Genomic DNA, 27,962 nt, shown 5'->3' on the forward strand with positions numbered 1-27,962 from the left:
TATGTCATCTGGTCCAACCGACTTTCCACTCTTCATCCTCTTAATCGCTGCTCTCACTTCCTCCTTACTAATCCTATCTACATCCTGCTTCACCAACTCCACATCATCCAACCTTCTCTCTCTGATTTTCCTCATTCATCAGCTGCTCAAAATACTCCCTCCACCTTCTCAACACACTCTCCTCACTAGTCAACACATTTCCTCTCCATCCTTTACTGCTCTAACTTGCAGTACATCCTTTCCAGCTCGGTCCCTCTGCCTGGCCAATCGGTACAAATCCTTTTCTCCTTCCTTAGTGTCCAACCTCTCATACAGCTCCTCATATGCCTTTTCCTTGGCTTTCGCCACATCCTCTTAGCCTGCTGCCGCATCTCCTTGTACTCCTGCCTACTTTTCTCATCACTCTGTCTATCCCACTTCTGTTTTGCCAACCTCTTTCTCCTTATGCTCTCCTGCACTTCCTCATTCCACCACCACGTCTCCTTGTCTTCCTTTCTATTTCCAGATGTCACACCAAGTACTTTTCTAGCTGTCTCCCTCATCACTCCTGCAGTAGTTGCCCAATCATCCAACACCTCCTTAACACCACTGAGCCTCTCTCTGACCTCTTCCCTGAACCTCACACTACACTCTTCCTCCTTCAGTTTCCACCATCTTATTCTTCTTTCAGTCCTCACTCTCCTCCTCTTCTTCTTCGCCTCCAAAACCATCCTACAGACCACCATCCTATGCTATCTAGCTACACTGTCCCCTGCCAACACCTTACAGTCGCCAATCTCCTTCAGGTTGCATCTCCTGCATAGCACATAGTCCACCTGTGTGCACCTTCCTCCACTCTTATACGCCACCCTATGATCCTGCTTCTTCTTAAAATAAGTGTTCACCACTGCCATTTCCATCCTTTTAGCAAAATCTACCACCATCTGCCCTTCCACATTCCTCTCCTTAAAACCATACCTACCCATCACCTCCTCATCACCTCTGTTCCTTCACCTACATGCCCATTAAAGTCCGCCCCAATCACCAACCGTTCTTTCCTAGGTACACCATCTACCACTTCATCTAATTCACTCCAGAATCTTTCCTTCTCCTCCATCTCACAGCCAACTTGTGGAGCATAGGCACTGATGACATTTATCATCATCCCTTCAACTTCCACCTTCACGATCATCACCCTATCAGAAACTCTCTTCACCTCCACTACACTCTTACTGTACTCTTCCTTCAGAATCACCCCTACACATTTCTCTTTCCATCCACACCATGATAAAACAGTTTAAATCCACCTCCAATGTTCCTGGCCTTACTCCCTTTCCACTTGGTCTCCTGAACACACAGCATATCTACCTTTTTCCTCTCCATCATATCAGCTACATCTCTCCCTTTACCCGTCATAGTACCAACATTTAAAGTACCAACCCGAACCTCCACTCTCCTACACTGCTCCTTCCCCTGCCGTCTCCGTAGACGTCTTTCTCCTCTCCTTTTCCTCCTTCGGCCAACAGTAGCCCAATTTCCACCGGTACCCTGTCGGCTAACGATACCTGTGGCGGTCGTTGTTAACCCGGGCCTCGACCGATCCGGTATGAAATTCTCATTTGTGATCCGCATATTTGATTTGGCACATGTTTTACGCTGGATGCCCTTCCTAACGCAACCCTCCCCATTTACCCGGGCTTGGGACCGGCACTAAGAATGCACTGGCTTGTGCCTCCCTAATGGCTGGGTTTATAATCAATACTTGCATACATTGCATATTTTGCAGTGATCCTCAGTAAAGTCCTCTGGTGGACTTTGGACTCTTTGGACTCTTTGGACATTATGTTCAGATGTACTGTTTACACTGCATTCCAGTTCTGATTGTCACTGATGAGCTCTCGCACTGCAAGTGCATTTACATTGTTTTTTATTTTATTTTTTTATTTATGTACATGCTTAGTGTGAGCAGTATCCATTTTTTGAGGATTATTTACATACTCCTGTTCTAGGCAAGTTATGTTTTTGATTAGGTGAGTATCTGTAATTCTCTTTGTGGTTCTTTTTAGAGAAAAAGAATAAAATTTAATTAATAATAATAATAATAATAATAATAATAATAATAATAATAATAATAATAATAATAATAATACAGAAGAAAAATAATTTATTGTGGACCACTTTTAAATGATTTTGATTATAAATTTGTCCAGTTGTTGGCACCTCTAGAACTAGCAGTCATTGTCATTTCGGATTTTTGCATAAATCTCAGCTAAAATCTACCTTCCAAGACAAATATTGTGTCTGTCTTTTTACAATTAATCTACACTCAAATAATGAAAATATTTACTACTAAAACACTGTAGATAAATGAATACAATCATAGTATTTGCATTTTGGGGACTGATTGGATCAGTAACAATATTTTCAATGCTACATTTATATATTAACTGCTTTTTTCACATTAGCTTATATACTCTTTTTATCATGTAATGAATCACCATTTTAGCATCATAAATTTATAGTAAATTTAAGGATTATCTTTGCAAGAGCTGGAGGTTATATATTCTTATAGATAGGACAAAGTACTATACGAAAACCTGTGTGTTAGTCAGACTGAATAGCAATTATTTTCAAATATTAATGTATAACAATAAAGCTTATTTATCTGTTTTTTTATTTATAGGTCTTGAAAGATGATGTATTTCTCAGCCCTTCTTATAATATTGTCCCTGTTATCTGTTCCATCTGGAGTCTATTCTGGAAAAATTCTGGTATATCCAGTGGATGGAAGCCACTGGATTAATATGAAAGTTCTCATTACAGAATTATATTCAAGAGGCCACAACATCACAGTGATTCGCAGTTCAGACAATATGTATATTAAAGAGTCACCCTACTACAGTTACATCACTGTTGATATGGGTGAATATAATGAAGAATATTGGAACAATCTTTTGTCTGTGTCACTACTAACGCATCCTTACAAAATATTAGCTTGGAACAAAATCATGCGTCAAATGGAGGTTATGAAAATGTTCTCTGAGATTCATAAGCAGATTTGTAACATGACCACCAAGATATTTGAAAATGAGACCTTGATGAACTCTTTGCAGCAGGCTAACTATGATATGCTTTTAGCTGACCCTGCTATGGGAGGCGGTGTGCTACTTGCACACAAACTTGGCCTCCCTCTTGTGCTTAATGTTCGTTGGACTGTTCTTGGAGAGAGTCATTTTGCTATTGCTCCATCACCTCTGTCTTATGTGCCTGTTCCTGGTGCAGAGCTAACAGACAAAATGACTTTTACTCAGCGAGTGACAAACGTGTTGATTTATTTCCTGACTAACTATCAACAGTCAAACTATTTTGGCCATCATTACAAGGAGTTTTGTCAGAAATACTTTGGACCCGATGTGGATTACTTTTCCCTGTTTCAGAATGCAGATATCTGGCTCATGAGAAATGATTTTACCTTTGAATTTCCACGACCCACAATGCCAAACGTAGTATATATGGGTGGTTTTCAGTGCAAGCCCTCAAGTCCACTTCCTAATGATCTAGAAAAGTTTGTCCAGAGTTCAGGTGAACATGGGGTCATCATAATGTCTTTGGGAACTCTTTTTGGGGAAATTATAGATGACATTACAGATGAGATTGCAGCTGCCTTTGCCCAACTGCCTCAGAAGGTCATTTGGAGACACACTGGACCTCAACCCTCTACTCTTGGCAACAACACATTACTAGTGAACTGGATGCCACAAAATGACCTACTTGGACACACCAAGACTAAGGTCTTTGTAGCACATGGAGGAACCAATGGTATTCAGGAGGCTATTTATCATGGGGTTCCCATTTTAGGTTTACCACTAGCATTCGATCAGCCTGATAACCTGTCAAGGATGAGAGAAAAGGGAACAGCTAAGGTTTTGGATATTACTAATTTGGACAGATCAGTATTTTTAGAGGCATTAAAGGAAGTGCTGTATAATCCATCTTACAGAGAGAACATGCAAAAATTGTCTCAGCTGCATCATGACCAGCCCATGAAACCCCTTGAACGCGCAGTCTTCTGGATTGAATACGTTATAAGAAATAGAGGTGCTCCTCACCTGCGCACACAGTCTTTCAGGATGTCTTGGATTACCTATCATTCTGTGGATGTTATCCTTACATTGTTGGGGGTTGTGATGATTAGTGGCTGGATAATGTTTTTGGCACTGAGATGTCTTTGTGTTACATTAATCTTCAAAAAGAAAAACAAATGTGAATGATACAGTGAGGAAAATAAGTATTTGAACACCCGGCTATTTTGCAAGTTCTCCCACTTAGAAATCATGGAGGGGTCTGAAATTGTCATCGTAGGTGCATGTCCACTGTGAGCGACATAATCTAAAAAAAAAATCCAGAAATCACAATATATGATTTTTAAACTATTTATTTGTATGATACAGCTGCAAATAAGTATTTGAACACCTGAGAAAGTCAATGTTAATATTTGGTACAGTACCCTTTGTTTGCAATTACAGAGTTCAAACATTTCCTGTAGTTTTTCACCAGGTTTGCACACACTGTTGGTGTTTTCCGTAAGTTTCAGACAATTAAAATTAATATAAAATGAGTATAATAATCAATACTTGCATACATTGCATATATTTGCAATGATCTTCAGTAAAGTCCTCTGGTGCAGGTGTTCTCTTACCAGATACGTAATTTAGTCAGTAAATGCAACACCTGCAAATTTATAAAATGCACATATGCACTAAAAAGGTATTGAATTTACCTAATGCAAATATGTACATCAGTTCCATGTATCTTTTGTGCCAACTAACTTTTCATTTGTTTGTACATGCAAACATGATATGTTAGTGTAATTTTTAAATCCGTGAATAAATTTATACTGCAGCATCACAGCAGATATAATTACTATTGAAGAACTTGGATCATGTGCAGTAGATTTGTAAACCGGCACCAAGTTTATGAATAAAGTATTTTACAAGGGTTGTTGATGTGTTTAATTGAATTGCAAATATGCTATTGAACTAGTATCATACATTACTTTATATTAATTGTCTGTAATTAACATTTATATTTTATATTCATGTTTCTATGGCCTGGGTTTAGGGATTGTGTTATCACAGTGCCTGTGCAATAATTCCACAACTTGCACAATGCTAGTGGTGACTACCATAACTTTGATCTTGATAAAGAAGAACCCACCCCAGCTGAGAAATCAGACTAAAATACTAAACTAGAGTGAGAAAACAGTATAGAAAACAATATCAGCTTTTAAATTAATTCAGTTGGTCAAGTCAAATATAAAACTACATTGTCAACAGCAGCTTTACTGAGACCTTATGAAGTTTATAATCATCAGAAATCAGGACTAATTTTTTATACAATAAACTACAGTAGGCTTTGACAGGCATCTTTTGTCCTGAAAATATTTATACTTCTGAACTGCATGTTCTTTAAATGTCATTCAGTTTGTTTGTCTGTCTGTCTGTCTATCCATCCTTTTATTAATAAACAATAAATTTTTTTCATATACTATTTATTTTACTATGCCAATCATCAATGTGCTTGATTTGGGTGGAATCGCTTGAATGGTAACTTGAGCTTCTTTCAAAGTCTGACTTGAGCAACACCACAAGCCAGATAACCAACATCATAATATAATCACAGTTTTTTTTTAACAAATATAGCCTTTTGTTTGGCTGTTGTGTAGATAAAAATCATTTAGATACACATAACCATTTGCTGTTTACGTAATTGAATAGCTTTATAGCTATTGAGCATATCAGACGCGGAAAGTGGTTTCACCCTTTTAAGCACTAGAACATGATCTTTGGACATTATGTTCAGAGGTACTGTTTATAGTTCATTCCCAGGTCTAATTGTCACTGATAAGCTCTCGCACCACACGTGCATTCACATGGGATTTTTTACCTATGTACATGCTTAGTGTGAGCAGTATCAATTTCCAGAAGGCTTTTCACAAAATCCTGAAGTTCTAGGCAACCAGCAAGATTTAGTTTTGCTTAGGTGAGTATCTGTAACTCACTTTGTGGGTTTTATTTTTATTTTTTTTTAATAAATTGAATTTGTACCATATAATAATTATAATAATAACAACAACAACAAAGAAGAACAATTTAAGATGGACAACTTTTAAATTACTTTATGAATTAGTCCAGTTGATGGCAGCTCTAGAACTAGCAGTCAGTGTCATTTCAACTATGTATAAATCTCAACTGAAATCTACCTTCTAGGACAAAAATTGTGTCTGTTTCATTATAATAAAGCTACATTCAAATCAATTAAATATTTACTACTAAAACACTGTAGATAAATTTATACCATAATATTCTTTGCATTTTGGGCACTCACTGTTTCAGTGTTTTCAATGCTACTTTTACATGTTAACAATAATATTTTTCCCACATTATATACCCATTTTATCCTGTAATGTATCACCATTCTGGCATGTTAAATTATAGTACACTTTAGGCTTTAAAAAAGACATTTCAAAACATTTTATCAGTGGCGGGCCGTGCATTTGATACCTGGGTCTTCAGTGGGGACTTGCCCGACTTAATCCAACTCTTAATACCACCACTATCATGTTGCAATTATAGAAACTATCAGTAAAATATAAAAACGCAATATAACAACACGTGGCATTACAGAGAAAGAGGCATTTAACATATAGAGGGTGAATATAATTTTACTAAAGCAAGAAACTCAGTTACAACTCCAAACCTCTACACTACAACTGTGCCACCTACATTATCTGGAGCAGTTCAGAATCAATATTTGTCTAATAACATGACAAAAACATAAATAAATAAAAATAAAATACAACCTACTCACCAGAGATGCAGAGTCATAATTTGCACCGCTCCTCAGAGGCTGTAATCCAGTGGTGCTGCTCGTATTCACTGGTCTGAAAGTGGTAAACAAACCCTTTCCCAGGCTGAGACAAGCTAACTAGCTTCAGGGTTGGCCAACCTCCTCATGATGTCTATCTTTGGGCAGATTAAATTGACATGGCAGCACATAGAGGTTGAAATCTGATTGGGCAAAAAATCTGACATCCACATCCACATACTGGAAGCAGTGCAGCCAAGAGAAACACTACGAAATGAAGATAATAAACTGTTGGGAATAAATTTATACAATTTCATTGAACAAATATTAGAATTTAGGTTGTAAATGTAGGTCAGTGCTTCTGATAGTGTTTAGGCCAGCAGAGAAGGCTTTGCTGACCCTGACCTCCCGCCACTGCATTTTAATGTGTTTCACATACAAAAACAGAATGAAGTGTGGCAGTCAGATTCTCCAAAAGAAATGCACTAGATTCTCCAAAAAAGATTTCAGACAATTTCACATGAGCTAACACTTGTAGATGGAGTTACACTCACACAATAACCTTCACCATTAAACCTTATTCTTAAAATGTCCCAAAATCTGAAAATCTTGTTTAAAATAAATAATACTAACAACAATAATAACAATAATAATGATAATAATAATAATCTATTTTTCTTCCTTGTAGCTCTATCCTCAGCATTCTCCTACCGATATACCCCATGTCCCTCCTCTGCACATGTCCAAACAATCTCAATCTCGGCTCCCTCACCTTGTCTCCAAAACGTCTTACATGCGCTTTCCCTGTAATAAACTAATTTCTAATCCTGTCCATCCTTGTCACTCCCAACTAAAACCTAAACATCTTCAGCTCTGCTACCTTCAGCTTCACCTCCTGTCTTTTACTCAATGCCACTGTCTCTGAACCATACATCATCACAGGTCTCACCACAGTCCAATAAACTTTCCCTTTCACTCTCGCAGATACGCTTCTATCACAAATCACTCCTGCTACCACTCTTTTCCAAATGCTTCACCCTGCCTGCACTCTTTCCCTCACTTTTCTAACACACTCTCCATTACTTTGCACTGTTGACCCCAGGTACCTGAACTTCTCCACCTTCTCCACCTCTTCAACCTGCAACCACACAACTCCACTGCCCTCCCTCTCATTTACGCACATGTACTCTGTCTTACTCCTACTGACTTTCATTCCGCTTCTCTCCAGCACATATCTTCATCTCTCCAGGCTCTTCTCCACCTTCTCCCTACTTGCACCACAAATTACAATATCATCCGCAAACATGATAGTCCATGGAGATTTCTGTCTGACCTTGTCTGTCAACCTGTCCATCACCACTGCAAACAGGAAAGGGCTCAGCGCCGATCCTTGATGCAGTCCAACCTTCACTTTGAACCAGTCTGTTGTTCCTACTGCACACTTCACTGCTGTCACACTGTACTCATACATGTCCTGCACCACCCTCACATAGTTTTCTGACACATCTGACTTCCTCATACAGTACCACAACTCCTCTCTTGGCACTCTGTCTCAGCCTAACTTCCACTACTCTTTCCTATAACTTTATTCCCCTGTAGTTACTGCAGGTCAGCACATCTCCCTTATTCTAAAAAAGCCAGTACCAGCACACTCCTGCTCCATTCCTCAGGCATCCTCTCACCTTCCAGAATCTTGTTAAACAATCTGGTTAAAAACTCCACTGCCATCTCGCCTAAACATATCCAGGCTCCATGCTTCTACCGGTATGTCATCTGGTCCTACCAACTTTCCACTCTTCCTCCTCTTAATAGCTGCTCATACTTCCTCCTTACTGATCCTATCAACTTCCTGCTTCACCATCTCTACACCATCCAACCTTCTCCCTCTCTCATTATCCTCTTTCATCAGCTGCTCAAAATACTCCCTCCATCTTCTCAAAACACTCTTCTCTCTAGGCAAAACATTTTTATATCCATCCTTTATTGCTCAAACTTGCAGCACATCCTTCCCAGCACGGTTTCTCTGCCTGGCCAATGTGTATAAATCCTTTTCTCCTTCCTTGGACAAATCAAATCAAATCAAATTTTATTTGTCACATACATATAGTCCAACTTCTCATACAGCTCCTCATATGCCATTTCCTTGGCTTTCCTTTCGCCACATCCCTCTTTACCTGCTGCCGCATCTCCTTGTACTCCTGCCTAATTTTTCCCATCACTCTGTCGATCCCAATTCTGTTTTGCCAACCTTTTTCTCCTTATACTGTCCTGCACTTCCTCATTCCACCACCATGTCTCTCTGTCTTTCTTTCTATTTCCAGATGTCACACCAAGTACTTTTCTAGCGGCTCACGAATAAAATTTTTTTAATTTATAACGAAATTTTAACGACTAACTCTAGTTTCTTTTTAATTCCCCTGGCACTGATGAGTATGTTTAAGTTTAATAATAATAATAATAATGGAAAAAACAGTGACAAAAACTCACACAAAGTGTGAGGTGCCAAACTTTCGATCTTCCACTTAATCCTTAAACCGAGAGAATGTATAATTTAAACTATATTCCTCACGTAAAAAGGATTACAGTAATCTATTTACACATTTAAAGTACACATGTGCATCAAAACAAAATCCGTGTAACAAAACCTAATCTTTTTTATTTTTTTAAATAACAATGTTTAACAATAATGCATATTGTTATATAATATATAATACATAGTGTATAATATATTTTATTCTGTCTATAGGTCCTGAAATAAGATGTGTCACTCAGCCCTTCTTATAATTTTGTCTCTGTTATCTGTTCCATCTGGAGTCTATTCTGGAAAAATTCTGGTATATCCAGTTGATGGAAGCCACTGGATTAATATGAAAGTTCTCATTACAGAATTATATTCAAGAGGCCACAACATCACAGTCATTCGTGGTTCAGACAATATGTATATTAAAGAGTCACCCTACTACAGTTACATCACTGTTGATATGGGTGAATATAATAGTAACTTTCTGAACAGTTTTGTGGCTATTTCACTACAAACGCTTGACAACAAAAGATCTTCTTGGAACAAAATCATGTTTGGAGTGGAGGTTCTGAAAAAGTTCTCTAAGGTTCATGAGCTGGTTTGTAACATGACCATCAAGATATTTGAAAATGAGACCTTGATGAACTCTTTGCAGCAGGCTAACTATGATATGCTTTTAGCTGACCCTGCTATGGGAGGCGGTGTGCTACTTGCACACAAACTTGGCCTCCCTCTTGTGCTTAATGTTCGTTGGACTGTTCTTGGAGAGGGTCATTTTGCTATTGCTCCATCACCTCTGTCTTATGTGCCTGTTCCTGGTGCAGAGCTAACAGACAAAATGACTTTTACTCAGCGAGTGACAAATGTGTTGATTTATTTCCTGACTAACTATCAACAGTCAAACTATTTTGGCCATCATTACAAGGAGTTTTGTCAGAAATACTTTGGACCTGATGTGGATTACTTTTCCCTGTTTCAGAATGCAGATATCTGGCTCATGAGAAATGATTTTACCTTTGAATTTCCACGACCCACAATGCCAAACGTAGTATATATGGGTGGTTTTCAGTGCAAGCCCTCAAGTCCACTTCCTGATGATCTAGAAAAGTTTGTCCAGAGTTCAGGTGAACATGGGGTCATCATAATGTCTTTGGGAACTCTTTTCGGGGAACTTATAGGTGACATTACAGATGAGATTGCAGCTGCCTTTGCCCAACTGCCTCAGAAGGTCATTTGGAGACACACTGGACCTCGACCCTCTACTCTTGGCAACAATACATTACTAGTGAACTGGATGCCACAAAATGACCTACTTGGACACACCAAGACTAAGGTCTTTGTAGCACATGGAGGAACCAACGGTATTCAGGAGGCTATTTATCATGGGGTTCCCATTTTAGGTTTACCTATAGCATTTGATCAGCCTGATAACCTGTCAAGGATGAGAGAAAAGGGAACAGCTAAGGTTTTGGATATTACTAATTTGGACAGATCAGTATTTTTAGAGGCAATAAAGGAAGTGCTGTATAATCCATCTTACAGAGAGAACATGCAAAAATTGTCTCAGCTGCATCATGACCAGCCCATGAAACCCCTTGATCGTGCAGTCTTCTGGATTGAATACGTTATAAGAAATAGAGGTGCTCCTCACCTGCGCACACAGTCTTTCAGGATGTCTTGGATTACCTATCATTCTGTGGATGTTATCCTTACATTGTTGGGGGTTGTGATGATTAGTGGCTGGATAATGTTTTTGGCACTGAGATGTCTTTGTGTTACATTAATCTTCAAAAAGAAAAACAAATGTGAATGATATGTTTGTTTAAATTATTATGTACCAATGTATAAGTTAAAATTAGTATGAAATATCTACTAAGTTTTCAACACTTGTATTAAATTGATTATCAAGCAAATTGGTTAAAGTTTACACATAGTTGGAATTGCTGTATTTGCTATAGAACTGACTTCATTTTATTAATGTAGGAGTGAATTTTGCTCAAAGTTTCAAAATTATATATTCTATGCTATCTTTTATTCAATTTACAGAGGAACCACATATGGACATAGAGGGATCCATGTTGACATCAACAAAACCCCACACAGTCTGTATTTTGAACTGTGTTTTAAACAGGAGACAATAGAGCTATAAGGTGGCAATATATTACCTTCTGCATAATTAGTTTACTCCATAAATGAATATAAATTTTACCATTATATACCTAATTAATTGTATCACAACATAACTGTGGCAACTCGAAAGAAAAACAAAGCAGCATGTTTAATGCATGTAAAATTCTTCATTAAGTGTGCCACTTGTTAACGTGCTAATTCAGCATTTATTAAGTCTCATTTTAGTGTATAATTATGTTCATGGAACAAATTCTTTGATTTATACTTTTCGACTATAAGCAGATTAATTGATTAATTTCTCCTTGTGTACTTTGATCTATGGGTAATGTTGAGAATGTCTTTACCCCCTCTAGTGGATAAGAACACATAATGAATTAAATAACCGATCAAAATAAATGTGTTTCCCTTCATTTACGGTGTTTTACATAAGTTTCAAAAAAATAAAAACAGTGTATGAATACTTGTGTGCAAAGATCCTCAGCGAAGTTCTCTTGTACAATAATTCCCTTACCAGAAATATAACTATAAATATAACAACTACGTTAATCAGTTTTTAAACAACCTGCAAATCTATAAAATGCACGAATGCACTTAAAAACTTCATGTATTTACCTAATGCAATTTTTTTTACATCAGTTTCATGTAATAGCATAAATCCTTATTTTTGCACAATTTGTTTTGTGCAAACTAATTTGCAATTGCAAGCACGACTTTTAGTGTAATTTCCAAATCTCTGAATAAATTCAAACAGCAAATTTGTGTCTATCCCCTATCCTTAATCTACAGAAACAATAAACCAGCTGTTATGACAAAAATGTTAAATCACAAATCGAAACGACAAAATATCACGCAGTAACAGGCTATTAAAAGCAACCTATATGACAATATCCTGAAAGCAACAAGCTGTTGAATGAAAATAGCAGCACAGCTTTTACAACTTTTACAGCCAGAGGCTCAGATTTTTTGATTCCTTATTTGTACATTGTCGGGTGATAAATATTGAGTGGCAAGATACGTCAACATAATAACAAAAAGTTATCACGTCATAAAACAGGGTTATTTAAGTGAAATATATAGATGTTTATTCAAAATAATGCAATGAAATAGTCATTAAATCGAAATAAGGACACAAACCTATAACGTTATGAATAAAATTACAAAAATATTAAGAAGCCGAAAGAAGAAGATTACATTTTTGAAACGTCTCATGACATGTACATGCATCCAGTGTTCAGCAGGTGGCGGTATAAAAATATCAGAAGAATGACCTTGAGTTCTCCTTGTCTTAATACAGTCCACTGGCCTCACAGTCACATGGAGAGCATGAACAGGGCATGAATTATGATGATTAATGAAGTATTTAGTGATGTCGCTGGATAAAGGATTATAGCAAAATGCACTTATAAACTAGAAACATATAATTCGATAATACAGTGGAATAAAATTATATATATGACAAATCAAATAAATGGCTTCTCCAGTAAATTGTTTTAAACCTGATAGTATACCGTTTGTTAGTAAATTAATAAATGAACCAATCAATGAATCAATGAAACAATAAATGAATTAATAAATTAATTTATTTTTGGGTCTAAGCTGTTTGTGAATTATTGATCATGCTGTGAATGGCAGTATTTATTTATTTTTTTCGCATTTTACAGAACGATCAGTATCTAGTTCACGCGAGAAAGTATCGCGAGATTTGGCGAGAGCAGGCTCCGGTGCGCTCCTGCTCTCTCGCGTTTCACAGCGGGTGGATAGAGAAGGTGCTCTCTGGTTACAGCGCGATATTGCTAGGAGACCAGCGTGCTCAGTGACCCGGTTCAGGCTCCGTCGAGGCTTGCGCTTTCACTTTAACGAGCCTGTCTTGATCCGAGCTAACGCACATTTGCCTACCTGCCAGGCGAGACTGAAGATGTCTGGTCCCGGGAATCGAGTGATGCTGGTGCTCGGAGTGGCGGTGCTGCATGCGGTATCTGCTCTGACCGGTAAAGCTGAGATGTTTATGATTAATGAAAAAAATGTCCCCTGACTGCCAGGCTGTGTCCTATTTTTGCGCAAGTTATCCCTATGATGATAATAATAATGATGATGATGATGATAATAATGATGAGTATGATGAGTATGTGCGGTCTTTTGGTCAAGATGCAGGATGTTTTAGTGATACATGAATATAAAGTAAAAAATATATAGTATGCACGTCAAAAACCATGTCGATTATTAATGGGGGATAAAATAGGTTACCATGTGAAGAGAACCGATTAAGACACTCAGCCCAGACCTGTATAACTGTTACAAATGGGATATGCGCTTTTTTCCATTCATCACTATGCCCTATTCGAGAACAGACCCTTCTGCAAAGGCCTTTAATTTATAAACCTAAATTAACCACCGGGATGTTGGGAGTGAAAATGATGTTAATCTGAGATCAGTACTTGTGCTCCGGCACCATGCAACACACCGAAAATAGCAGCTCGAGCTGCTGCATGGTGCTATTTATAGAGAGGCGCTGCAGCATCCTCCTGGTGGTCCTATTCCAGCCTCCAGAGTGGACCATAAAGAAGCCTAACCTGCACTACGGGTTTGTTAAACGAGTTGTGAATTAACGAGCGAATGCATTCAAGTTGTCATCAGCAATGTGTGTTTAGTCGGCGAGGCATCTGGTGTTAGACCTGAGGAATGCGCTCTGGTGGCCTTTTCAGACACGAATCGAGGACCAGCGCCACCACTTTTCGTCATCCTCAGAAAGCAAGCCACTAAACTGCTTCCAGATCAGTGGAAAAGCAGCTTGCAGCATCACCCCAGAACATGGCCGCACAGTTTGAATGCATCACATATAGCGGTAGTCTCAAGGATTTTTTTTTACTGCACTTCTACAATGCTATAGTGTGAGAATACAGCTTCTGTATGATTCCTGTTTAAAAAGTCAACTGCATGTCTCTATATATTTGTTTGCTTATTTGCTTGAGAAAACAACCACAAAATGATTAAGGTGTTTGTATGTTTTTTTGGCTGACCTCATTTATACAACCTAATGACAGCAGGCATTTTCCATTAGATCAAGTTGCAACATTTGAATAGATTTCATTAGATAGTCTTGTTTTCCATCTTCTCACACCGTACGAGACAAATGCGTTTGACCTATTTAACCTATGAACAAGGCTTTCTTTCCCACCCTGAAGGCAACAGTGTTTCAGAATTCTCTTTCTTCCAAGCTTACTCCACTCATGTGTATCTATAAGACCTACTACAAAGCTGACTTCTTCACTGTTTAGGTCTGCTTCACACAACTTCACAACTAAAGAGCATTTTTTTCAGGGCTTTTGAAGAGATTGCAAGATTTAAACAAGTGTACACATTTATACAAATTGTCAGTTAATTTACAAATTCTTCATTGAAAACAACTCAAATGGGTAGATATTGGACAGAACACATGCTTCATTATTTTAACCAAACTAGTTGTGTTACAAAATTTGACCATTCTGATGGGTAATCTTCTGATCTTTAATATTTCTACGACAGATAATAATAATAATAATAATAATAATAATAATAATAATAACATTTAGTGTTCTTTACTGCACTATAAGGTTTAAGCTTTATTTAATGTTGAAGAAATAGCTTTTTCGCATTGTGTGTATAACACTTCAGTTTCAATGAGCCTATGCCAGGGACATCCTCAGTTTCCTGCTCTTGGCTGACAGGAGTGGAACCCAATGTGGTCTTCTGCTGCTGTAGCCCATTAATTTCAAGGTTTGATGTTTTATATCTGTTGAGATGCTTTTCTGCTCACTAGATCTGTAAAAAAAAACATTATATGAGGTACCTTAATGGGATCTAAAACCTGTCTAATCTGGCCATTTCCACCCTTGTAACTGTCACTCAGTCAAGGTTTTCTGTTTTTCTTGTTATTCTGTTTAAACTCTTAAACTGTATTTGCATGTATTTGCATGATGATTTGCATTGTTCTGCTATCCCGTTGTTGGCAGATTAAATAATAGCATAAATGATAAGCTGATCTTAAATAGTGGATAGGTACAGTGTTTCTAAAATGAATTCAAAGAACATTACAAAATCACATTTTCTAATTTGCCATAATTGATCATATTTTGACTGCTGAATAAAAATGCAACATTTTTATATTAATACTAAATGTAAAAAAAAAAATTTATATATAGAAAAGTGGTGCCACCTGTGACCTAGTTCTTTTTAAATAGAACATGGTTTGTATATGCTTTAAGAATACAAAAACATGCCATCAATAAAAGTGTCTACACAGTACAAGATGTTTACATACATGTATTAGTAATAAGAATAACTTTTTGTGAAGACCATACTATATTTTAGTATTAAGAAAAATACAAAATGTAAACCTTAAGAGTATTCAGGATCTTTCCCTGGTAAAGCAACATTTCATTTAACTAACCTTAACAAAGACCACGCCCTGCACTGAACTGCCGAATATGAAACACTGTTTGATAAGAGTTGGCAAATTGTAGGGAGTTATTTCATAAATAATTTGGCAAAAATTTGCAACATGGAAGGCTTTGATGAATTTGATTTAGATTTTCAGTTTTCCTAACGCAACCAAAACTGAGCAGTCCCAATTAATTTACTTAAATTAACTCACTCAATTTTATCAAAAGCACATGATTAAAATATATTTCACACGTGTCCTTTGAAGTTCTTTAAGTACAGTATCATCAACAGTTCCTCAGAGTGTTCCAAAGGTTTACCTTCTTTCCTCCCTACTCATTAATACACTGACTACTTGATTCCTGCTCCACTTGCTTCCCAAATGTGTGCTAAGACATACTAAACACTATGGAATATTAATTAGTTAACTAGGGGTGGTGGATGTTTGTGGAACGTGTGTGGCTCTTATCCCTCCCTCCCCTGATGACATGAGTCCTACCTGTTCTGTTGCTGTAGGCTGCTACTATGGAAACAGAGGTCATCTTTCTGTGCACACCCACACAAGACTAGGTAGATATCTCAATGAAGCATATCACATCAAAGCATTTTAGTTGCAGAAGAATTATTCAAGGTCATCCTGTTTCATCTGTGGACCTGAATTTTAATGGCTTTGTGTTAATCCCATATATATATTTTCTTATCTCCGACTTCTTCCACTTCTTACAAAATTATTGGAGAATAATTGGTTTATCACTGGTGTAGTTTTTCCAGCTGTGCAATGGATCACAAAATATTTGCCTGGCAACACAACATATTTATTTGTCATCTTGTCATGTAAGCCAGAGCTGCAGTTTTTTCTGCCATTTTTTTCAATGGAACATCCTATTGAAGCTATTGAAGCATTTGATATTTACAATCAAATGAAAAAAAATGAAAAAAAAAAAAAACCCACGACTGAATTCTGTAGACACTGCCAGTCTAGTGACTGTGTTATCCTCTAAAATGTCATTGTTTGAAAATGTTCAAAAATTTGTTTTTTAGGTGGAAAACAGCATGTGGTATTGCACATACACAAAAATGCTGAGAGCTTTAGGATTGCAGCCTTCATTATCCTGAAGCTGTTGCCTAAAAAAGTGTACAAATGATATCAGATGCTTCACCTCCGGGAGTGTCTGATGATGAAACTGCTTGTCACCATGCAATTCTCTGCAGAGGGTTTTGGGATTTATGCGCTCAGTAATTGTGCTGCTTTGATCTGTACCAGAACCCACCATTTAACAGGATAAGTTTACCCATATAGCAATGCATCAAATGTAGTGCTTGCAGTATTACTGATAAAGATTATAGCATATTTATGAAGTAACCTTTTCTGACACCAAAAAGTGTCAGAAAAGAGCACATGGTTTTAACATTACGGTCACATTAAATAATAAAATATAAAATAATAATAAAATCAATGGCAATTGGTGCTTATTAAGAGATGTAAAAAAAAAAAAATCACCTTCTTGAATGAATAAATGTTTATTGCAAACTAGACTGGGTGATAAGTAACTTTTTTAGCAGAGATAATTGGTATTTGGGAATTGGATGGGACAGGATAAAAAACATGTAAAGGGTATATTCATAACTTTCCATATGAACAATACCTTTTCCAGTGATTTGTAACATGAATCCTGCAACATAAACAATGCACCTAAATAAAATGTTAATAACAAAACGGAGATACTCTTACTTAATTAGAAGGGAAGGCCTGTCTGCTTAAGAATATCTGGTTCCAATGTGGTTTTCAAGTAGACAGGGAGAAGCATTCAATCAGCTTCTGGGATTTCTTTTTATCTGAGTTGGAACAGTGAATCCCACTTTCTTCTTCTGCTTCTTCTTTCGGCCTCTCCCATTAGGGGTCACCACAGCACGTCTCCATACGTGTCCTCCACATCTGCCTTTTTCAACCCAACTACCTGCATGTCTTTCCTCACCACATCCATGAACCTCCTCCTTGGCCTTCCTCTTTTCCTCCTTCGTGGTGGCTCCATCCTCAGCATTCTCCTATATGTCCAAACATCTCAGTCTCGCCCCCCTCACCTTGTCTTACCTTGTCTCACCTTGTCTCCAAAACATAATGAATCCCACTTTACATAAAGTATAAGCAAAATTTCGTCAATTATTATTAAAATTATTATTAAAACACATTATTGTAGCAGCAATAAAACACATTTGCACAACCTTTATCTGCCTAGCTCACCATGATAAATGACACAGTGGGAACATTGGCTTGGCATCTGGATTAGTGGTGGAATAGTTAATCAATCCAAATTTTAGGAATTCATCCTGACAGTGACTCCTGTTTAATTTTTTTTTTTTGGTTGGCTCAGAAGCAATATTGCTGCTCACTGCTGTCTTTTCTAATGCTTTCTTCTGCTTGCTCTGATGAAGAATGGAGGAACATTTTCAGTTGCTTGTGGAGTTGCTGGCTTAATCCTTCAGTGCATTTAATTGGCATCATCGTATTTATTTTCAGCATTTTTTGTGCAATATTCACTATATGGTCAAAGATATTTGGATACATGACCATAACAACCATTCCTGGTTCTTCTACAATCTATTATCATGACATTGGAGGCAAAGTAGGAGGTCTTCTAGAAGGTCTTAGGATTTCTAGGTGCTTAAGACATCGTTGAAGTCTAAGAATTTGAGTATTTGTGACCTGCAAAGAGTCATGATTCCTATGCAAAATAACAATTTAATATTGTTGTTGAACATATTTGGCTGATTTTGTGATAACTATTTGACAATGATGCTGCTGTTTTTAATGTTACTGACCTTTTTCACAGATTACTGATTTTTACAGTGTTTTTTCCAAGATGAAGTGGTTTGGGAATTGTTGCTATTTGTGAAAATGGTACTGACAGGCCTAATGTGAGCTTAAAATTGAACTAAAGGCACTAATAGTTCTATTAAATACACAGATATTAATGCTTGGTAAACTTCTATGAATCTTTGTAGTTGTTATACTATATATACTTTTGGGTGTCAGGGTTGAAGCTCTATTCCATTTCAACCAGCAAAGTTAAGGGGTTGTACTATAATATAATAAAACTCTAAGCAATTTCTAATTTAGTTAATGGAAAAAAAAAACAATTTAACTGTTAGGAGTCTCTGACTTTTTTTGGGTGCTATGTGTTCATACTGTAGCTGTATCATCCTACTAGATAAAAATAGTTTTTTTAATTAAAGAGTTTGCCAATACAGCTAACTACAGACTTTCAAGTGTACTTAGTGCACATAGAAGCTTTTTAGACTTTCCAGAATTTACAAAGGCAATTGTTGTAAGTTAGGCAACACAACACAGTTGGCATCATAATTTGCCCCTGTAGCTTCTGTTTTTAGATCCCAACAAAAAATTCATGTGACCAAGTGGTCAGATATGAAGCTCATGTGGCAGAAAAATGTAATCTTTATATACATGGGAGCATAGTGGAAACAGTGTGGTTCTTGTAATGCATTTACTAAAGTCATTCATTAATCATTAGAAAATAATTTATTCTGCTTAGGGTTGCTGTTTTAATTAATAATTTATGTTTTAGGAAATAGAAGCAACTAAGTTCATTACATAAATGCATAGGCAGGTAGAAACAACAATAATGCTGCTGGAGAAAGCATAAATGGTCAGACTTTCTGCAGGTATCCAGAGCCGCAATAGCCGAATTCAAGTAGGCTTTATTTTTAAACGTTTGTGGACACCCGAACTCACCCAGAGTGCTTTTTCCTAAAACTGTTTTTATAGATTTATTGTAAAGAATGTCTCTGTATGCTCTATCATTACAATTCAGCATGACAATGAGCTGCACAAAATGCATGATCCATAAATACATGGCATGCCATTGTTAGTGTATAAGAACCTAAATAATTTGCACAGAGCTTTGGGATGAACTGAAATGCTGACGGCAGTCACGCTCTCCTCACCCATTATTGCCTGACCTCATTAAAGCAAATACCTACAGCTATGCTCTAAAATCTATTGGAAACCCTTCCCAGATGAGTGGGATCTTTTTTTTTGAGATGTGGATAGTATATGAATAGAAATGGAGGTGGTAGCTCAGTGGTTAAGGCATTGGACTTTGGATCGGAAGCTCACAAATTCAAATCCAAGCAAGGCCCTTAACCCTCCCCTGCTCAGTTATAAATCATTCTCGATAAGGGCATCTGCCATATGCCATAAATGTAAAAATGTTCATGAATGCAATGGCCATGTATTTAAATGTTTGGTAAGATACTGGAGCTGGAGGTAGATAGTTTGACAGTGCCATGACTTTGTGGGTCTTAAACCTTTTGGTTGTACATTTCACCAATACAACATTTAAATGTAATGGCATTATTGATCATCTAGTTTTAAGAGCCAGCTTTCACCTAGCATGTTTTTTCAATAGAAAATCCTAGACCAGCCAAAAGTTCTTACATAGATTTTCAGTTATTTTCTTCATAGTTTCTTTTCTTTTCTGCTGTGTTTGAAAATGTGAGCAAAACCAATAGCATGCCTACTTGGAAATAATGGTAATCGAACCTTAGAGACACATTAAAATGTATTCAGTACATATAAACCAGACCAATGTTTTTAGTTTTACTGTACTTCTCCCAGAAATTAATAAACAAATAGTTAACCATATACAACTGAACTTATGGAGTGTTTTCTATTGTCTTACATTATGTTTTCAGATCCATTAATTAACTCATCAGACCACATCACCCTGCCATTAGATTTCCACGGGCCATCAATCACACTGCAGTGTAATCTGACCACCTTCCAGTTTACCCAGCCTGAGAGCTACTGGATGAAGAATGGAGAAGAGATCCAAGGGACACGGACAGACCTGAGGGCCATTGAGTACACGTAGGCACTGCTTCCTACTTCCTACTACAGTACTACTTATCACGTGTCATGTAAATAATGGCAGCATATTTTATGATTGGTGTATTTTGTGCATTTGACTAAATTATAAATTTGCTTTAAATGATAATCTTGATTGCCTCTCTGCCTCACTGAGCATGGTGCTAAGACTGGACAACTTTTTTTTTTCATTGAAACATGACCAACAATTTCGTGAAATGTTTTTGAGGCAAACCTCTGACGCAAAAAGGCTACTTTTTTAAAGCTTCAAGATTGTACAGTATGGTCCATGGGGCAGCAAAAAATAATTCTATTTACCTAAAAAAATAATTGATTAACTGTATAGCTCTTTCTTGAAATGAAAAACATGCAGCTGTTGACTTATATCAGCTGCACCCAAGATAGTTTAGGCTAATAATAGGCTAATGTTAAAAGTTATTTTATGCAGTCAGATGGCAAATTGTGCTGATTTTGTTAGCTTTTTTCTCCTTTTTTCTCTTTTATGAAATGAAATATATCAACTGCAATAAAAATTCAATATTTCTTTTTCATGGGAGAGGTCTGCTTCAGGATGACAGTGTCCACATGCACAGAAATCAAAAGCAATAATAGTTATTGATAATTATAATAATTTAATAGTTTAATGAGTATTAAAATATAAAATAAAATAACTAAATAAAGAAAAATCAGGTAGCAGTAGAAAAAAGCTGTTGAGAACAATGGGCCAGCAGTACATTTTAAATTTAGCATGTCATGTTTAATATCATGTTCCTATAAGTATGTTACAATTTTCTGGTTCCCATTTGATTCACCTTGCATCACCCAGTTGACCATTGAATGGCAAGTGTTTGCACACCATGGCATTAATAAATCAAATATTTTTTAAATACAGTATCTCTAAACCAAGGGCAGATGATGCAGGGGAGTACATGTGTGTGTACACATTTGACATGGGCTATGCCAATGCCACCATTGAAGTAAAAGGTAGGTTCTTCTTAGATTATCTCACCCTTTTAATAATTTCTATATTTTTTTTAGAACTTCAAGTGCAATTAATAACAGATTACCATTATACACCTATCTTTTCAAAGTCATAAGCCGACATGTACTGGTTTTCCTTTACTGTATATGTTGTCATCAAGGCTGCAAATAGGCTTATTAAAAATTGAAGTGCACTTATATGTCTATTAAAATTGTCTATATTTAAATAGGGCCTTCTATATGTCTATTAAAGAGGACTATATTTAAATAGGGGATTTTTAATCTATATTTCAATAGGCAACATTCCTGATGTCCTGTTTAACACTGTTTTTGCAACCTGGCACCTAAATATAATTAGTGTTAGTAATCACTCTAATCACATGTTTTTTTTATTAATTATTTTTGGCTCTGTATGGCCTACAGGCAACAGTCAGAAGCAGCTGAAAATCATGTGACTTAGTGAGTGTACTGAGACTGAAGGACAAAGTCATGAAACAAGGTGTTAAAATGGAGGCCAGGATGACTGTGCAGGATTGTTAGCTCTCTCTCTCTCTCTCTCTCTCTCTCTCTCTCTCTCTCTCTCTCTCTCTGTCTCTCTCTGTCCCCTGCACTTTCCTATTTCGACTTCTGCAGATACTATAGAAATATTTATGAAGAATTATGCCAAAAGATGTCACAAAATATTCTGTTATAGATGTAAAACTTGGATTGTGAGAAAGAGCTTCATGGCATGACCAGATTGTGTAGTGTGGAGTTTGTCATTTTGTCTATACACCTGTTTCTCTCTCACCCTCTTTTTCTCTCTTTATTTTCGACTGGTTTGTTCTACACTACTTATTGATTGTGAAATGAATGCCACCTTTAGTGTATATTACAATTCAGTATTTCATATGTATAGTTAATAATAGACTTCAATGTTTACAATTTTGAGTTTTTGATTGTGGCACTGTTGTAGAAATGTTGTCTCTAATCACAAATTCTATCAGGTTAAATGCAGTACTGTGTCTATAATGAGTCTAATATTTTTATATACAAGAAGACAAATAGAGGAAACCAGGAATAAACTGCAGTACACTCCAGCACAAATAGTGGATTTAGAAAAAGTTGAACATAGTACAGAGTTTAGGTGTAATACATTTTTTAAACATTTTGCTTCTCATTTAAAACATTAGAATTTTAAGTTAAAATTGAATGACACTTTCATACTTTGAGAAAATTCAATTTGCTGTTCAATATATACATAAAATAGAATGTAAACTGTACTTTATGTCCATTATGTTTGTTTGTTTCTCCTTCAGGTGCCCCAGACATTGTAGGGCACAAACGCAGTGAAAATAGGAATGAGGGAGAACAGGCTGTCCTGTACTGCAAGTCCGTTGGCTACCCGCATCCTATTTGGTTCTGGCGCAAGTTAGATGGCAGTGTGCCTTATGTATGTTTCACTAACATCCAATTTTAGCTGTGTTTTGATGCATATCATAACGACATCCATTCTTAATTCTTTCAGATTTATAACTACTTAAGCTTGTGGAAAATTTAGTGAATTCAAAGGCTACTAGATCAGTGAGTTACACCAAACAGGAGTTACATCATAGCTTCTTGCATGTGGGAGAAATGACAATAATGACCAGCTACATGTTGGCAATTTAGCTGAATAACATTTAATTTTCCACATTTGTAATCACTCTTTTCAAATGCTGCTTATCTTCTGTGTAATGCATTTTTTGCATTAATTTATCAGACTAACACATTTAGGTATGAGTTTTTCAGTTCTGGTGTGTCACCACATTGAAAGAGTCCAATTTAGATGTGTAAAATAGGACAGACTTGGTTTTTTGGGTTCCAGTAAAGAAAACATTTAAGTGTTGTAGAAATAAGGACAATCTTTGTTCAGTCTGCATCTGACAGACAAGGTACAAAACCATAATAACTGAATTAATCCAACAACTTCATATTAAACATTAAATTACCTTGCAGGATATTGACAACTCCACTGGCCGCTTTTTCATCAGCAGCAAGGACAACTACACAGAGCTGTCAATCATTAACCTGGACATTAAATCTGATCCTGGAGAATATGTGTGCAACGCCAGTAATATTGTTGGCTCCAATATCATGACCTCGGTGCTTCGTGTGCGGAGTCGCCTGGCTCCCCTCTGGCCCTTCCTGGGCGTACTTGCTGAAATCCTTATTTTGATCCTTGTCATTGTTATCTATGAGAAACGCAAGAAGCCTGATGATTTTCAAGATGGTGAGTGAATAGGTGACATCCGCCTTACAATTTTGAAGCATTTCATGTTTTACTAGTTTAATTTTGTATAAAGGTTGAGGTTAGGACCTGACCTTTTAAAAATTCAGAATTTGTTAGGACTGATTTGACGAACGTGAGATGATAATCACACCGTTGTTTCACTCTTACAGTGTTTCAAAGTATCCTCTGTATAATTGATATTGATACACTTACACACTTAATAATTTAGTTAAAGTCTGACCAACTCACACACACACACACACAAACACACACAAACACACACGAGGTCAAAGTTGCTTTAATCTGATAGGAGAAATGTCAGCGTTCACGTATTGATCCCGCTCAAGTCTAATTTAAAGACACGAAGATGAGCGCCATTTTCACATTAGCTTACTGAATAATTTTAGGCTATGTGGCACAGTTAGCTTGTTTAAAGTCAGTAGTAAGATATCAGGTATCTTTCAGATATAAGAAAGGCAGGCTTCTCTTTTGTGCCATTGTTTTAACTGTATTTGTATGGGTCTTACTGCAGGTGTGCTGTTAAATAGTGCCATCTAGTGTCTAAAAATCGTTTATCTTCATTAAATAATCATTTGCAACATAAAGTAGTAGTCCTTAAATTTTTAAGTTTTTCATATTATAACACACCTTTCTCTCCCCGATTTGCATAACCTAAAACACTGGGTGGTAAGTGAGAGAACCTGCATGGTGTTTAAGTTTGCTGTCTATGCAGACATTTTCCACTATGCTGCATTATGTTGTGTGGCTTTAATCCACTGGTCTTTGCTATACTCTTTATGTTTAAAAAGGAAATCTTCCCTGTTTCTGTTTTAAGTTTAAACTGATATCATGGAGAATTTCTTTTACTCACTTACATTGGTCAAATGTTATAATTGTGTCTACGTGAGCATGACATTGCTACATGCTTTACATTAGGCCATCGTCATCCATTTTAATTGTGTAAGAGAGCCAAAGAAAATCATCAAACCAATAATTCAATTGTGCCATTACTCTCATATCAGCATTGTTTGAATGATTTTTTTTTTTAATAAGGGTTTTTTTGTATTTAATGTAAGACTGATGGGATGGTTTTAATTACCCTGTAGCCCATTTTAGTAATCATCCTGAAGATATGGTATAATGAGTGACATTTTGCATGACCAAGTCTAGTGCATTATAACATATTTAACATGCTCTAATGCCTTCAAATCTGTCATAGCCATTGCTTATAAATCTTTGTAAGTTAACATTGCCAAATATCTTTATCTAACATGGCTCATGTCTTTTTCCCTAATCTGCTCAAGATGATGAATCAGCTGGGCCAATGTAAGTATTAGGTCACCCATTTACCAATAGTTAGTGCTACTGAGAGCGGATGCTTAACACACATCAAAAAATATTTTCCTATAACTCAATGTCTACCTTTATCTTGAGAATAAAACTCCATAAGGCTTTTTTGGAAGGTGCTTCATATAGCAAAAAACAGTTCTGTTTATATCAACTTTATATTTCTCTGACTTTCTTACATTACTGCCTTATTTTGATATATTATGGTTGACAGTTTTTATGGTATTATTATACAGAACACAAGGTTAAGATGCAGTGACAATGATTTTTACTTTGTTCTGTGTGAGCCTATTAAAGTGTATATTCTCTACACTTCTTCTGATTATGATTCCAGTAAAGATTAGTCATGGCATTGTAATACAGTAGTCGTGCAGTGCCGTTTGACCGGCTGAGTGAATCTATGATGTCTTCCAGGAAAACCAATTCAACTAACAATCACAAAGACAAAAACCTACGTCAGAGGAATACAAATTAAACCGACCACTAGTGCAGTAAGTGCAATATTCCAACTTTCATTAACACCTGCTGTTTATATGTCAAAAAATTATAAGCCTATCTTTGTGATCTATTTTCTAATCTTTTCTCTTTTTTTGCTTTTTTTAGATGAAGATATTCATATCATGACCATATGAACGTAACACAAAGGAGTTCATTGTTTAAGAAAATATATATTGGTGTTAAGAAAGTATTTGTGAGATGATATATACATATATATGACCACTTAAGGCATGACTTATGAATGTGTTGGCAAGAGGATGTCTAATTAGAAACATTACAAATAACAAATAAGTGTAAATATTATGAACATTTTATTGCATGATTGTGTTACTTTGAATATTTATCTTTTATTCACAATGCCTTTTCTTTTAATGTAAAAAAAAAAATAGATATGTAGTGCTTGCAATATATAAATCTTCTGTTTGAGAAGGATATTAGGTTTTTGTTTGTGTATTTTAGAGTGACACCATGTAGATAATATTTATAATCCGGGCAAATCTTTAACTTTGCATTGTAAGCCAATCTACCACCATGTTTTTGGGTATGACAGGTTTTGTACAGCTTATAATTTCACTGCATACCTTTGGAAAAGTTGGCTTATCATTTTAACAGTTTATTCAAGTCATAGTCTTCAATTATGGATAAGGGCTTTACAATGTCCTGTGATGTTTCATTTTCACATAGATTGTACATGAATTTATTTATGTATGTATCATGCCACTGGAGATAACCATAGATATATGAATGTCATTCATTCTGATGCAAGTGTTCAGATGAATTATGAATTGGTAATATCATTTTCTAATGCTAAACCTTATCTATATATGACTAGGCTTTTTAAATATGCATACTATACAGCATGGCTTTTATCCTATGCAATATTTGTTCATAACTATATAAATAATAGAATAAGCATTCTTATTTCTTATTCTTACATTCTAGTTTTAACTGTTGGCTTTTGGTTGCGTGTTAAAGCTTTAATCTGATAGCAAAGTGCACTGTTCAGACTAAGAATGAGTTCTAGAAATATTTAGCTTCACACAGCACCATTCTATCTGCATGAGCCCCCTGCCAGTGCAGAGGCCCAACTCCACAGACAGAAGGCCCAACCCCACAGACAGAAGAAACTCCAACAAAGTGGATGGTCATAAGGCACTTCCATATCATTTTTAACAATTAAACATTCGAATGTTATAAGTAAGTGTCTGTGTGTTTTTCTACAATGTGACGACTTGAATTCTAGAATGTGAAGCAAACAGACTGCCAAACTGAACATAAAATTAAGTGCAGACTTAATTCTGTAGTTTCAAGATGTTTTTGTCCTTACACTCCCTGTTCAATAGCTATTCCTGTAGTGGACTTTAAGTGTATATTCCTGTTTGCCTTTGCCTTATACTGTATGTCTTATATGATGTGCTATTATCTTACAGTACATACCCAAAGGAAATTAATACTAAATGAGACTGTGGAACACTGTGGAACAGCAGCAATACAGCAGCAATTCTAACAGCATAACAGAGGACGGCATTACTGAACACTGTACATTCTTTTTTTCTTTATCTCTAAACTGCATAGATTTCATAAAATAATGTTATACGTTATATACGTTATACATATATGTTTTATTACAATCAGATTTTCTAATCAGCATATGTCCTATGTATATTTTTATTAATATTACATATACTATTCTGATTGAACATGAATTGTTGAAGTTGAAGTTAACCGAATACTTGCCCACTAAATTGAAATGTCAAATTATTAATGCTAATAACTGTAAAATTAGCAATTAAATTATCTGTTAAATAATGTATTTATTGTATGGCATCCCACCAGAAGGGCTGGTCTAAGGATTTCATATACTGATGATCTCTTGTGATTGTCACCGACAGCATACACTAGAGTTTACTTAGAATAATTCACAAAACAAAAATATCCTGTTAGCAGAATGTCTGCAATCTAAAACACCTTGTTAATGAGAGAAGTCAGAGAAGAATTCATCTCTCTTTACAATCATTGTGAAAAGCATTTCAGAATGCACAACACATCAAACCTGATGGTGGATAATCAACAGTAGCAAAACACCA

The 27,962-nt window shown here is 36.2% G+C and overlaps 2 protein-coding genes across 3 annotated transcripts; both read left to right on the forward strand.

Annotated features, from left to right (window-relative positions):
• Positions 1–1,854: 1,854 nt before the first annotated feature.
• On the forward strand, positions 1,855–12,125 carry LOC124392098 (UDP-glucuronosyltransferase 2C1-like). Of its 2 annotated transcripts, XM_046858780.1 has the most exons (3): positions 1,855–2,009; positions 2,663–2,901; positions 9,832–12,125. In XM_046858780.1, the coding sequence occupies exons 2-3, from the start codon at positions 2,673–2,675 to the stop codon at positions 11,178–11,180; spliced, it is 1,578 nt and encodes a 525-aa protein (XP_046714736.1). In that variant the 5' UTR covers positions 1,855–2,009; positions 2,663–2,672; the 3' UTR covers positions 11,181–12,125. The 2 variants fall into 2 exon arrangements, with proteins under 2 accessions (XP_046714736.1, XP_046714737.1); XM_046858781.1 differs by lacking the exons at positions 1,855–2,009; positions 2,663–2,901 and adding an exon at positions 5,608–6,021 and having other exon boundaries at positions 9,593–12,121.
• A 1,082-nt stretch (positions 12,126–13,207) lies between these two features.
• nptna (neuroplastin a) lies at positions 13,208–27,072 on the forward strand. The gene is made up of 8 exons (XM_046860146.1): positions 13,208–13,485; positions 20,627–20,801; positions 21,691–21,782; positions 23,078–23,211; positions 23,757–24,030; positions 25,335–25,356; positions 25,792–25,868; positions 25,981–27,072. Exons 1-7 carry the CDS (start codon positions 13,413–13,415, stop codon positions 25,850–25,852), a joined length of 831 nt encoding a protein of 276 aa, XP_046716102.1. The 5' UTR covers positions 13,208–13,412; the 3' UTR covers positions 25,853–25,868; positions 25,981–27,072.
• Positions 27,073–27,962: the final 890 nt, after the last annotated feature.

The sequence above is a fragment of the Silurus meridionalis genome, chromosome 10, assembly GCF_014805685.1.
Source record: "Silurus meridionalis isolate SWU-2019-XX chromosome 10, ASM1480568v1, whole genome shotgun sequence".
NCBI lineage: Eukaryota > Metazoa > Chordata > Actinopteri > Siluriformes > Siluridae > Silurus > Silurus meridionalis.

Coding starts and splice junctions, on each gene's coding strand:
- LOC124392098 (XM_046858780.1), top strand. CDS start 2,673: ATGATGTATTTCTCAGCCCTTCTTATAATATTGTCCCTGTTATCTGTT. Junction 2,902..9,831: donor TTACATCACTGTTGATATGG/GTGAATATAATG, acceptor CTGTTGATATGG/GTGAATATAATAGTAACTTT.
- nptna (XM_046860146.1), top strand. CDS start 13,413: ATGTCTGGTCCCGGGAATCGAGTGATGCTGGTGCTCGGAGTGGCGGTG. Junction 21,783..23,077: donor TGCCACCATTGAAGTAAAAG/GTAGGTTCTTCT, acceptor TTTCTCCTTCAG/GTGCCCCAGACATTGTAGGG. Junction 24,031..25,334: donor GCCTGATGATTTTCAAGATG/GTGAGTGAATAG, acceptor AATCTGCTCAAG/ATGATGAATCAGCTGGGCCA.